At 36.2% G+C, this 14,800-nt stretch overlaps 1 protein-coding gene across 1 annotated transcript in view; it reads right to left on the bottom strand.

Moving 5' to 3' along the window:
* Positions 1–14,800, bottom strand: part of LOC131675344 (disintegrin and metalloproteinase domain-containing protein 11) — a 2,271,363-nt gene that overhangs the window by 1,348,631 nt on the left and 907,932 nt on the right. Inside the window, exon 5 of the mRNA XM_058954276.1 lies at positions 6,053–6,132. Coding sequence (XP_058810259.1) covers positions 6,053–6,132 — 80 coding nt within the window. The remainder of the gene's footprint in view (positions 1–6,052; positions 6,133–14,800) is intronic.

Genomic DNA, 14,800 nt, shown 5'->3' with positions numbered 1-14,800 from the left:
ACTTCTCCCGCCGTCAAAAATCAGTCAAAATCGCTCTCTCTCTCTCTCTCGCTCTTCTCGCTCTCACTCGCACTCACGGCGACACCTCGCCGATCGTCGCGCTCCTCTATCCAGATCCTGCAACGACACAAGTATGTAGTCGCTATATAGCGTACACTTGGTCGCTGCGTTCACGCGAGGAGAGTGCCGCACACACGGCTAGCGAACATCGCTATAACCCTGTCACATATTACTGTACGAACGTATATTTGAGTGTCTACTTTGCATTCTTTATACATTAGTGAAACATCAAATTATCATTGCCCGGATATTTTTTCACGCAACTGTAGATGGACACGCTCTTCTGCAAACGTTAACAATCTATATCAAAACCTTCGGAAATTCGTTACTTAGAGTTGGAACCGTGAGGGTAAAACTAATTTCAATAGTAAATAAAAATGTTATATATCCAGTTACGAACTTATTCTAAGCCGATACAGTTCGTTATAAAGATGCGTTGTTCGAAATTTTACGAAATTTATTTGATTTAAAATAAATGTAATGGTTACAATGAAAAGCGCGAATAAAGGATTACAAGGAGTGCATGTCTTGTACACACAAATCAATGATAAGATATATTATATTAATATGGAATTTTATAATTTCAATCAAAGAAAACTACAAAATCTAGCCAGCATATAAAACTTCAATCTTAAATGGATGAAAAGCCATTTATATATAATAACACTGGATCACAAAATGAATAGAAAAAGTCCTCATAAAATCACACCTAATAGTTTCTTCGGCGCGCTGATTCAGAATCCGGGGTACTTGTGGTCCCAGTATATCGGAATCAAGGTCATTTGAAGGTCAGAATTGTTAATTGCCGTGGAACCTCAAATCTGACCATGGATTCGAAAGTTTATTTTCGAATACGTATTTCTGGTTTTTTTCCCCTGATTCTTGAGGGTCATCTGGGAGTCAAGCAATGGACCAATAGACCTGAATGGCTTTGAACTCATATAAACGAAAATCTGAGATATTTTATGCACTTGAATTATATATTTTCATATATTTTCGTGTCCTGCATCAAATTTTGGGGTCCCTATGACCCAAGCACATCGGGATAAACACCGTTCAATGATAGAAAGTTTCATTTCTGCATGTATTTGAATTGATTTGATCTCATTCAAAGAACAGTTATGAGTAACGCGTTCTTTTATTTGCAAAAGATCTGCAAAGAGAGTTTCGTTTGTGTTAAGAAATAGTATCTCTCTTAAGAGACCAACAGTAATCTGCCATCATATTTACATCCCAATAACCGCGATATCCCTTTTTCATATCTTTGAAGTCTTGGTGGAATGGGCTTGATCAACTCTTATTATCTGATAGTTGAATAGCCAATTAATAATCTATTGCTTACCAGGACGCTCGCCTCGTATGTAATAAATAAGATGAGGGAAGTGTCTTCAGTATAGGACGGGAACATAGCTCCAATGGGAACAGCTCTCGCTATCGTTTTTGCCAGAGAGGGAAACGGGTTTGGATGCAATACCGCTTTATCTGGAGACACTCTAGAGAATACGCCGAATCAACGCAGACCGACCTCTCTCACCTTTTTTTATGGTCATACTCCGTCATCATGTCAAACATCTGGCGACAATATTTGGTTGTTTCCACGTGCCAAAATGTGAGAAAAGGATGATTTATAGGTGCATTTTCCCCTTTTTTTGTTGTTTTGCATCCTTACGCAGAGCATCTTTCCACTACAAGGTTAGCGAGTATCGAAATAGTCATCGACGAAACAAAGAATATAATTCTTTTTTTCTCTTAGCATATATCGGAGAATAGTTAGACAGCGCAGCAACAAAAACTTCGAAAAATTGCTAGGCTTGTATAAATTTCATTCAAAAATAAGATTATCTTAAGCTATTTTTTTCTCATAAGAGAGATGAGGTCTATTTGTAAGTCAACCATATAATAAATGATAAAGGTAATAAGACTATCCACTGAATAAATGAAACTTATCTCTGGAGCAAACTCAGAGTTTATTTCCTTCATACAGGGTTTGCACTAGAAAGGAAACGACAAGCCAATTGATACCCAAGGCAGAGGTCCCCTTTTACTTAAAAATTAATTAAAATTTTATAGCGAGAGATGAAAATTAGAGCTGTCGATCCCTGTAATAGAAATATCAGAGTATGAAATAAATAGAGATGGAAACAAATAAAAAGTTTTGGAAGGAGCCTAGATTGCCATGTTATCGTATAGTGTTGCGTACTCTATGTCAACTTACTTATGGCTTCCGACCAAGATCTTTGATATGTAAATTAACTACGACGATTGTTTAAATTGGTTTTTTTCAATGTTATCATTTAGTGGTTAATAAAAAAGATATATTTTCACTCTATGAAATTAAGATTTATGGTTATATAATATTAGAATACGCATAATTTAACCCTATTTATGTTGATTTTCAAATTTACTTTCTCGTTACTAATTGCAAGAATATATTTTAAGTATTATAAAATTCATGATGCAAATGAATGGTATAACTTTAACGCAGAGTATTTATTCTATGGACTATGACAGTTGTAACGGTCGCAATTAAATAATCCGCCAAGCTCAAAGATAATTAAATGTGAAGCTTGACGGATTATCTCATTAAGTAGTATGACAGTTAGCACACCCAGCGATTATTTAAAATGTAAGTTACGGGCTTGATATCCCACTCTGATATAGTTATCCCAACTGTTCGGATCGGTAGATGCTTCACGACCTTCACCATTACGTGCAAGATATTAACGAGCTCATGATCCCGAATAAATTCCATTTTCCTGGCTATACCGTGTGACGGTGTAGGCTGGTCATGGCCTGCACCGTGTACTTGTTTCCCTCTCCTTCCTAGGCAAAGGCGCACGGCTGGCATCGGACGCACGTTATTTTACGTGTCTGATGCCTGCCTTTATTTTTTTCAGTATTGTAGCTAGAGAGAGAGAAGGCAGCGAGCAAGAGAAATGGGAAGGAAATATCAAGAGTAGGAGAGAGAGAGAGAGAGAGAGAGAGAAAATATATGTAGTTCGGTGAGGCTCGGCGCGCGGCACTTGTCGCGCTGGGCAGTGCCACGTGCCGCCGATTAGGAGGACAGTGGTGGGGAAGGCGTGAGAAGCCGACTCGCACGCACTACTAGATCGTCGCACGCGAAGGAGATCGGCCGCACTGGGAGGATTGCCATCTTTTTCTTACCTCGAACCAGAGAGAGAGTGTGAGTGCCGTGACGAAAAGAGTGTGAAGCCGTGACGATAAAGAAAACTGGGCCACGTCTTGCGTTAGCCGCCTCACCTGCAGCCTACCTGCCAAGCAGCCATCACTTTTGGTCAGGTTTAGTTTTCTCTCCTCTCGTTTCTCTCTCTCTCTATTTTCCTCGGCATTGTCTTACGGTTTTGTGTGCGGCGCCAGGCTTTCACGAGCCGGCGCAACGTATCTTTGTCATTTAGTCGTTTGAGCCGGTTAATGAGACGACATGGCGCTAACGTGCCGGTCATCTCATTTAGTGTAAGTTTTGCGTATTATTAGTGATAAGTGGTTTTGTATTCTCATCGGCACTTAGGGAAGTGCAAGTGTAATAAAAGGTCAATTAACGAAGTTGAGAGTGTGAAATCATTGAATGTACACCTTCTCCTTTCTGCTTTGCTAGGAGCGACACACCGCCTCCCTTGCCCTCCCCTTAAATAATTAATGATAGAGGATATTTCAGACCAACTCTATTACAACCGAGTCAGTTTGGCGAACGGTGCTCCGCGCTATGTGCTAATACGTGCATGCTACTAACGAGCTGTTCACCAAACATCTACGAATTATCCATCTCTTAGACGACACGTTCTGCTTTGAAGCACGCACACAAGGCGTGTGTACCATATGAAACGATGTGTTGTTTCCTTTACTCAGTCGTACATTAATTCATATCGGGATCCTACGAACTCGACTTTTTGAAGTGTTACACAGTCAAAAGTTTATTTATATTGTATTATAACATGCATGAATTAACATGATTTTTACATTTCATTGCTAGTAATGAATGGAACATGTCCCTGCATGGAAATGTGATAGCAAGTAATTAACTGTAAATAATGCGAGCAACAAGCCACTGCTGTAATTTCAATCAACAAATTATATTGTAAATAAATTAGATGCAATTATTAATTTATTGTACTAAAACTGAATTTCCTATTATTATTCAGAAAGATTAATTTATTTTTGTAAGTGAAATATAATAATATTTGTGATATTGGTTGATGGGGAGTAGACATCCGGAACATACAACGTAACTCTTAGTACATATGTATGTGATAAGTGGCAATTCGCAGGAGGCGAACTTGCCCCGTATTTAGGCCTTTCTAATAGCCGAGCGGCCTTTGACTCGAGCGGTTCTCAGACTATCAGGTACCCCGGCCCCGTTCGCACGTCAATAATAATATTACTGTTATTCGGATCTCGGACTTCGATATCTCGATTGTAAACTAATTAATTGAATGTTTACCTATAACTGGGAAATATATGGATATACTTAGGCTTTTGTGTGTATTTATAATTTTTATTTTAATTATTATTACAATAAAATGAGGTAACCAAGTGGAGACATATATATATATATATATATATATATGCAAAGATACAGACGCGTGAGTTTCGCCTCGCGTAGTCTATTATTTTTTAGTACATAAACATAAGTGGTACTCACTTCGTAATTATGATATTGATATGATTTGGTCCTTTAGTATTATTATATTGATACGCAATTATGATCTTCCTTCGTTTTTAATAATTTTAATGGTCCAATGTAGATTTCTGATTTTGTTCAATTTTGCAGCTTCAAATAATCGCACTCAGCACCTTGCTAATATTTTCAATCAATTTGATCTTTGATAAATTTAGACTTTAATATTCTAGTAAATGGAAACTTTAATAAAACTGAACTTCAATTTAGCCAGACTCTCTTATAAAGTTAATAATTCCAACAAATTTAATTATTATGTCGTAGCGAAAGAATTGCAACCTACTTACTCGGGCGCTCACTACTAACTGCCTGGTTTCACTCTCACAGTTCGTCTCTGCATTTTTGTTTCCCTTTCTCATTCCTGACACTCTGTCTCTCTCTGATTTACGCGTTTCTAATCGCTTTATATTACTTAGCCTAACACGCTGAGTGCAGAATGCTCAGTTTCTCCCACTCATTTTCGCTAAGGCGCGCACACGGGTATATATGGAACGATCCATGTCAACCGGATCACTGCTGTGTCCAAAATTTGATGTGACCAAAAAAATCGTGCAACGACTCAATTTTCGAATTCCTTTGAGCGATTTTTTGCTTTTTGGATGTATCGGATTGTTTGAAAAATTAAAAAACTTCCCAAGATCTTTTACAAAAATTCAAAAAAATCGCTCAAAGGATTTCGAAAAAATTCACACTTGTGTTTTGAGGAATTTCAAACAATTTTGTTCCTTAAATTTTTTTTCCAAAGTCATTTCCTTCTGAGTAAAAAAATCGCAAAGTTTTTTATTTTTGAAAATTTTCAAAAAATTATAACTTTTTTATTTTTCATTTTAGCGAAAATGGTCTCTGTTACTTTTTTGTAGGAGATGAGCCAGATTTTCATAAAAAAATATGAAATATTAATTTTTTTAACATTTATTACTAAAAATTTGAAAAATAAAATTTTTTGTTTACGAGTTTGTCTCTTGTAGCCACCATATTGGAGCCGCCATGTTGGATTTTGCAAAGGCGCACACAGCATCAGAAAGTAGATATCCTAAGCTTTAAAATAAGTCGTTGCACGATTTTTTTGGTTACATCAAATTTTGGACACAGCAGTGATCCGGTTGACATGGATCGTCCCATATATACTGCTGGCTATAGTGTTTTATGGCTATGTTCTTGGCCTTGGCGCGACACGAATGGGACTCCCGAAAGTGAAATTCTAATCAGACATATCATAACAAAGAAAATAAAATGGTTCGTCACATAACAGTATGTATATAAATAATTTTAAGAAATATTGTAAAAATTACTTACGTATTCAATTCCAAATCTAATCGAAATCTATGATTGAAAGCCTTAATAAGAAGTGATGTCCGATGAAAGTGTTTTCCAGTCTAAAAAAGGAAAAAAGGAAAAGAAGCATTATATAAAAGTAATTATAGTATATACATTATTTTAATTGATTTAAACTTATTTATACACAAATATAGAAATAAATAATTTTATAGCACGCCGTGTCTTAAATGCGCGTCCAGCGCACGCGTTTTCGTGTCTTCAGTGGCTGATTCTGGCATGTTATATAAGCCTAACTTCACACCGGTTCTCTACGCACACTTGACATTTGTTTTTAGTTATTATTGAAATAATTAAAATAAATAAAATATATTCATAATATGATAAAATTAATTTATTCATAGAATGATACTTATAAAAAAATAATTTAAAACATATCTTGGACATTGAAAAAATTTCTAATAAAAATAAAAAGTACACAAAAAACATTGATAAAACTATTTAAAATAAAAAACCATTTAAATAGAATATTTTTTTTAACAGCGTTATAGAAACTTATTAATAAACCTAATCAATAGTTCCATCGAATAAGTGGTTTTTCCATTTTGGGCCTCACTGGTCAATTTTCAGATAATATGCTCTATCTTCTAATCAACGAATAGAGTTGAAATTTGATTTCATATTTCAAACCATTGAAAGAAGGTAAAAAAACCTTCAAAAAGTAGAATTTTCATAAAATTTCTTATGTCACTGAAAAAAAAGTTGATTTCAAAATAACTTTTTTCTTAGCGACATAAGAAATTTTATGAAAATTCTACTTTTTGAAGGTTTTTTTACCTTCTTTCAATGGTTTGAAATATGGAATCAAATTTCAGCTCTATTCGTTGATTACATCTGAAGATAAAGCATATTATCTGAAAATTGACCAGTGAGGCCCAAAATGGAAAAATCACTTATTTGATGAAACTATGTCTAATTGAAACTTAGAATTAATAATTTAAGTTCTTTCATCACTTTTCATAAGTAATAGTGCAGTTTTTCATTATTATTTTATTGTTTGCTACACTTTGTATTTTTATTCACAAAGACTGATCGGCCGCTAGATACTAAAAAATGACTGTCAGAACGCACTGGAAGTTGACAATGATTTTTAATTCCTAATTATTAAATTTCAGATTTGATTTAAAAAAATATCATTTTTTATAGAACTCATTTTGGTACAGACTCATCTGGCGCATTTAAGACATTCATGCTACAAAATAGTATACGATACGGGTGCCAGAATCCATCGTTTCAGACACGTGTATCGTAATGTACTAAAAAATACAGAATTATTGTGACATACTCGTATGTTGGGAATGGTAATGTTGTGAGGCTTGACCTGGGAGTGTCACAATTCATGCAACACCTTAAAAAAGTCATTGTCGCCCTTTTTCACCCCGTAACCGATGAATTAGTTATATTCAACTCACGTCCAAACCGGAACACTATTTGTCTTTCGTTTCCATCTTTCCAAGCCCGAGAAAATAATGTAACATAAAAGAGAACGCCATTCGATAGCAACCGAATAAGAGAATGAAAAAACAAACATGGTAATCGTCTGAGGTTTGAACATGTCACGAAACTGAGTCAAGAAATAGATTATGATTCAACCCTATTTTGGATCTGCAGAATCCAAAAAAGTAGGTCCAAAAATCGTATCAGATCTTCTTTGCAAGATATGGGAAAAGAATATATTATTTTATGTCTTAAATTATAGAACTTTATTTAACGAAATAAATTCGCATATAAACACAAAAAGTGATTCAAAATATAATATTACATATATATTAGTTTTATTAAATGATCCTTTTATGATAAGAATTACACTGCCCATCAATCACTTTTGCCATGCTTACCTCAAAATTAGGCAAACTTGAAAGTTTTGTATCTCGGTCGGAAATCATCGTATCACAAAAAACCGCAGGGCATTTTAAAGGTAATTGCAAAAGCTTCCATTTAAGATGTGCAGAGACTTAAAAATGAAAATATGTGCTTTTTACAGTAAAAAAGCTGATTAAAAAAATTTCAATTTTTTTAACCTCGACTTAAATCAATGCCAATTTAGAACCAGGCGGTGGAAGGCAAATCCACCTAAGGGGTTCGGAGGGTAATGTCTTTCCCTTTAAAATGAGCTCCCGCGGGGTTCTATCCGATGCTTTTTAACCGAGTTACGGCGTTTTTTGTATCAAGCAACCTTTTTTTCCAATCCTCAATTACTTCGACTTGCGTACGTTTTGGAAAAAAATGCCAAAGAGAAAAAATTTTAGTTTTTTTGTGATTTACTACGTCCCTAGACATTTTAAAACTAAACGTAAAAAAAAAGTTAAATTCCTTTATTTTTTTAATGCGCTAAAAAACCGAAAAAAATTTTTTTCTCTATTTCTTTATTTTGACTTTATTTTCGTATTCTTGGACACGAAATGATACTTTTTTCTCTTTGGCATTTTTTTCCAAAACGTACGCAAGTCGAAGTAATTGAGGATTGGAAAAAAAGGTTGCTTGTTACAAAAAACGCCGTAACTCAGTTAAAAAACATCGGATAGAACCCCGCGGGAGCTCATTTTAAAGGGTAAGACATTACCCTCCGAATCTCTCAGGTCGATTTGCCCTCCACCGCCTGGTTCTAAATTGGTATTGATTTAAGTCGAGGTTAAAAAAATTGAAATTTTTTTAATCAGTTTTTTTACTGTAAAAAATACATATTTTCATTTTTAAGACTCTGCACGTCTTAAATGGAAGCTTTTGCAATTACCTTTAAAATACCCTGCGGTTTTTTGTGATACGATGATTTCCGACCGAGATACAAAACTTTCAAGTTTGCCTAATTTTGAGGTAAGCATGGCAAAAGTGATTGACGGGCAGTGTATATACTGAGATTTTTTCGTACTATTAATAAGTAAGCAATAGGCAAATGATTAATAGTTTTGAATCCAATGGTATAAGATTTTTTTAAATAGCAGGAATATCTTGTATTTATGTTTATATTACTTATCTGTACTCTATAAGTTCGCTAACTCTGATCGATCACAATAAACAAAGGCTATAAACTGAGCCACAGTGTCGATTAGTAATCAGTACGGGGGATGTTGGTAAATCAAAAAATGAATGCCTTACGCGGCAGTGATGTGAAAATTTATATATTAACTTTGTGGATATATTTTTATTCATAAAGAAAAATATGCCTACGAATAAATATAGTCATGAAGACAACCGGCGAAAAGTGTATGGTCCTTGTCGAAAAAAATTGTTTTCGGGCGGGAATAAAACTGCCGATCGTTTTACCATCACTGTTGCTATACTACTCCTAGTATTAGTGCGAAAATGTTGTAGTAAAAAATAAAAATTTTCAAATTATTATTTTATTAATTTTTAATTTTCAAATTATCATTTTATTAATTATTAATTTGCAAATTGTAATTTTGTTAATTTATAACAGTGAATCGGCCATTTCCGCCTGGATAGCTCGCAACCGCCCGCATAAGTTATTTATTTCTAGAATTCGGAAAGCAAAAGACGTTCCCACGACTGAATAACGCGTTAAGCAAAACCACGTTAAACGCACGGATTAGGATTCGGGATGAGGAGCAACACAGCAGCGAATAAGCAGAACAGCGAATTAATTCACTAATCCTTTTCTCGTTAATAACAACTTATAAGATGGCGATCTAAGGCCGATAAACTCTGCGAGCGGCACAATAACAAAAAGCGGGTACGAAGGCAAATCAGTGGCCGATCAGCCTGCCGATTCCCTTTTGAATCTACTTATTACAATCAATCTCCGATAAACAATTCCGCCGTTAGTAGGTAAACTAGAGGGGCCTCAACTCAGAGGGGTATCAGCTCACTGAGTTGAAGCGTGTGCATGTTCACCTCACCTCCCCCCCCCCGATCGACCCATGCGCTGTCGACTCCCCCCCCCTCCTGCTGAGTTATACCGGTGCGTTCTACGCACTCCCCCCTCCCCTATTAAGTTGATCTGATGTGGTGTGCGTTCTTCCCCCTCGCCTACTGATTTGATTCCTATGCGCACGTCACCTCCCCCTCCTCGTACTGAGTTAGACCGGTGCGTTCTACGCACTCCCCCCTCCCCTACTGAGTTGATCTGATGTGGCTTAATCTGATGTGGCGTGCGCGTTCTCTGCAGCACTTCCCCCCTCTCCCACTGATTTGATTCCTATGCACTACGCGCGCGTTCTGTGTTACACGTTTCGATTCTTTTATTGTGCGCGTGTGTGCGTGTGCGCGCGTGTGTTAAAAATTTTTAGATTTATCTGAAAAAAAACGGACGGATCGGGGGAATACGCGCGTCCTCCGGATCCGCAGGCCGATGCTCTACCGCTAGAGCTACAGCCACTGTTACCACGGGCAATACCGTATTGTGTATACTGGCTACACACACGATTGATATGTGGGGGGGGGCGGCGGCGGCGGCTACTGCTGCTGCTGGGGAGGGCCCAAGCGCTAATACATACAAATGATAATAAATTTTAATAAATATACTAATTATAATAAATATTATACATAAATATTTATTATAATTGGTATATAACGAAGAATAATTTTTTTATGTTCGATGTGTGCGCGCGGGCGCGCGTCTGTGCGTGCATGCGTGTCTCATCTACCGAAGATGGTTTAATAGAAAAAAATGTGCAAGTACCTGCTTACTTTCTTTTATTTGTAGACTTCGTGGTTGTAAGCTACTATAAATAGCACAGTGTAAGAATTATCGAATCTTTCATCAACCAGCATTCCTATAAAATGGATCGCTACTCTAAAGTAAAGTACTCTCGTCTTCCACAGGAAGATCCGGACGAAAAGAAGAACAAAGAATCATCGACATGGAAACAAAGTATTTCCAAATTTTCGAGCAATACTAAAAATTTTCCTGCACAAAAAGGCTATCTGCAGTTCAATAACGAAAAGAAGAAATAATCATATTTATACATGTCATCATTGTACACCACCTCAACTAATAAATAAACATTTTTTTTGTCTAAATTCTATGTTGTATAAATTTTTTTTGTTGATAAAAAATACAAAATTTATTATAAAAAAGATGAACTGCTTGTGACGAATCGATATAATCGATGGCTCGCTCGATGCGGTCTCGCGAGCGACTTCATGCCAAGGCTGGCTGAAGGAGCTGCTCGGGCCGCGGAGCGCGGCAGACTCTGTTTCCCGCCGCCGAAGCAACAACAGCTGCAGAGGGCTCCGTACTATTGGCATAGTATAAGAAGAAGGAGAGTCCTCAAATAGTGTATGTTGCAGTCTCTTGGATCAAGGACAAATGGATAATTGGAGCATTGCATCATCAATGAAGAATTCTCCATGATCGCTATTGGCGCGGATTCGACGAATTTAGAGATAAGTAACCTGATTTACGTCGGCCGCCTGAGAACACGAACCGTTAATTTCGAATTATTTGAAATGAAAAATATTTGATTGGAAACGAAAGGGCCGTTCGCGCGAAAAAGAGAACAAACAGAAATGACAAATGACAGATTATTTAGAATGTAAAATATAACGATAGATAAGATTATAGCTGCAACGCGTATTTCATTTAGTTATGTGAAAGAAAAGATTAACGAGAATTAAGCCAATTGATATTATTTTATGATGTGACTTATAACGAACATTTGAATTTTTATGAAGAATAAGGTGTATTTAACTTAGTATGTGAGTGTGAAATGAATGAGTTGCGAAAATGTTTAAATTTGAAATGAGTGAAATAATGAGTAGAACAATAAGTGAGTGTGCGATGAATGTAATATATTCATATACGATGCGGAAAATCATAAGCGGATTAGATTAAGTATAATTTTAGATTGGATTTTATATTAATTTTATATTGGATTTGATCATTTATGTCTCATTGTTCTATCGGTAAATAAATACTGAGATGGTCAGTGTTGAGATTTGACATTGGCTTTAGTGTTTCTTGCATTCCTAATCTTAAGTATGTAACTACTGATTTGAATACAATAATATTTAAATATAATATTTACATGCTGCTGCTGTTGCTGTCATCGTCAGAGTGAGCGAAGAATTTCGCTTTTTTTGTTGGATGGTTTAATAAAAAATAAAAGAATATTTTTTTGTATCAATTGAAACAAAAATTTTTTTATAGATAAAAAATATATCTTATTCTACATGTTCTTAAAGAAAATACATATTATTCTACAAAGTATTTACTTAAAAACAAAATCACTATAGAAATCCTTCAACGACTTCATCGCTCTCTTCCCAATCCATACAACAGCTATCGATATAAAACTTTTTCATTATTTTAACGTTTTGATGTGCACATGTCGTTACGTATTTGCCGTTATGATTAGGGCACACGGTAACTGATTTTAATTTTTCGAAAGGCGAATAGCCCCAATCATTCAAATCGAAAACTTTGAGGCCATATCGTTCTAACCACTCTTTTTTCAAATCTCCGGAAACGAAAATTTTTGTGGCATCCTTGAGTGTATCTGTGATGATGAATTTATGCTCTTCGTATTTATAATCGCCAGAGTTCCATGTTAATCCATGATAGTAGAGTTCTAACCATAGATTTTCTCGCTTATATTTCTCCGTTAGTCTTCGCCATGGAAAGAGAGGTTTGAATAAGCGTATGAGTGGTTCTTCGTTGTAGTTAAGTGGAAGTATCGCTAACTCTTTCACGGCATAAGTTTTGCCAGGCATCATGAAGCCTTGCATATCCACTACGTACTCCATTGCGATAGAAAGCTACAAATGAGCTGCTTAAGGAAAGAGTCAATTCTTTAATACCCCCCACCCCTCTCCTAAATAAGTTTCTTCACATCTCCATTTATCGGATTATACTGAACGATGCGATCGTGTAGAATAAGACAATACGCTGTAGTTCCTTCGGGAATATTTTCTCTGGTTTCGAACTCCAAGCGCACATCTACTGGAGCAGTCTTTAATGATTCGTTTTGTTTCGAACAGTCAATCACTACGAGTGGCATGTAATTTTTATATTCGAGTTTTTTGAGCATCGGTTCGGCATCCTTACCGTAGTATACGTTTTGAAAATTGGCATACATATCGTACAACATTGCGTACTGGTTTTTACTGAAATCAATGTTGAGATTACCGTATGGATAGCACTGAGAGTTGAGGTACAGTTTTACATTTCTGATGTTACAATGATCAAATATACTAGCATTAGAGTTTGGTTCATTTTTTCGATTGATTTGGAAGGCTAAGATGACGTAGCGTGGTTTCTCCAACTGATTTGTCGTTTTAACTGTCCAGACGTGATTTGTGTTTGCAGGCAGCGCTGGATATTCGTACAGTTCCCAACTACGAAAACTCATTGAAATACTTCGTTCGCTTTTTAGAAAGTCGAGTAGACGTATTTTCTTAGCATTCGATGCAGTCACATAGGGCATAAGCCATTCGAGACGTGTTACATTAATCTTGAATTCTTCGTAAGCTTCAACGTTGGCCACGGTCTTCTTCGTTTGATAAACTGCATTTAAATCAGTACTCGATCTTACGAGAATTAATTCATGTTTCATATTCACTAGCACTTTGCGATAGTCCTCAGCGAATTCAAGTATGAAGCTCAGAGGAATCAAAATGTCAAAGTCGCCATTCGCATTAGTTATTTTACGGTCCTCTTGTTCTAAGGTATTTATCCATCCGGCATTTTCGGCAATCAAGGTTTGACTTGGAGTGAGAGATAACCAGTTCTTCATAACGGTTGTGAGACCAACGTTCTTACATTTATCTATTTCTATAGCATTCAGCTCATACCTAATTTCTTCAAACATGTGAGAAATGGCATTATTAACAAAATCAGTATTCGTTAACAAAGTGTTATTGTTGCTGCGTAATCGTCCACAAATGTGTAACGAGCTGCGAGATGGTAAAAGGCACAAGTCTTGATGTTGAATTGATATACGTATCTCGTCACTATTTTTGAACGATGAATTGGTGTAAGGTTGATGAGCGTGGATCTCGTAATGAGCCAAAGATTCATCGAAGACGACAGGTGACTGTATTTCGAGAATGTTCTCCATTGTTTCGTTGAAAGCAGCAGTAAAAAGAAAAAATTAGGCAATTTATTTTCCACCTGGAACTACTTTTAACCCAAGACTTTTTAGGAACTTTATGCTTTGACGTGTTAAAGCTTTCGCTTTCCGATGACGATTGATGACTGGAGTTCATCGTGTTGACGTTTTCAATTTCAGTCGACGACTGATGATGGGTTTGCATTTTTCAATGCTTATATAGTCCCTACCACTCTTTCAATCGTAAACAATTCCCATTATACGCTTTTGAGGTGTAATCTGATGGTTATGACTTCACCGCGAAAATTAATTAAATTTCCGTCTTGATCGACGATGCGTAATTGTAAATAATCTATAGACTTTTTCGTAACTGGAAGATAAATCACGCGAGAGGGAATTTCAATAATTTTATATCCAGGCGGTACTGCTGGAAAAAATTCGTGAATATCGTGAACGGTGTTTCCGTTCAAGTAAGCTCCAGCGGTTATATTACACTCGACTCTCACAGCGTTCACTCTGAGAATACTGACGGGAAGATCGGAGTTGTGAGAAACGTTTGCCTCTAATGTACGTTGTGAAAAACCCAACAATCGTCCGATAGAATTCTGCGGACGAAAATCGATAGGTTCGGAACACTTGATTGTACAATGCAAGGTGTTGTTGTTTGGTTTCAAACTAAATATTATATTATTATTATTAT

The sequence above is a fragment of the Phymastichus coffea genome, unplaced genomic scaffold, assembly GCF_024137745.1.
Source record: "Phymastichus coffea isolate CEN01 unplaced genomic scaffold, Cenicafe_Pcof_1.1 PCOF00019, whole genome shotgun sequence".
Taxonomy (NCBI): Eukaryota; Metazoa; Arthropoda; class Insecta; order Hymenoptera; family Eulophidae; genus Phymastichus; species Phymastichus coffea.
Note: the sequence above shows the minus strand (reverse complement) of the source record. Positions and strands in the feature narration are given on the sequence as shown.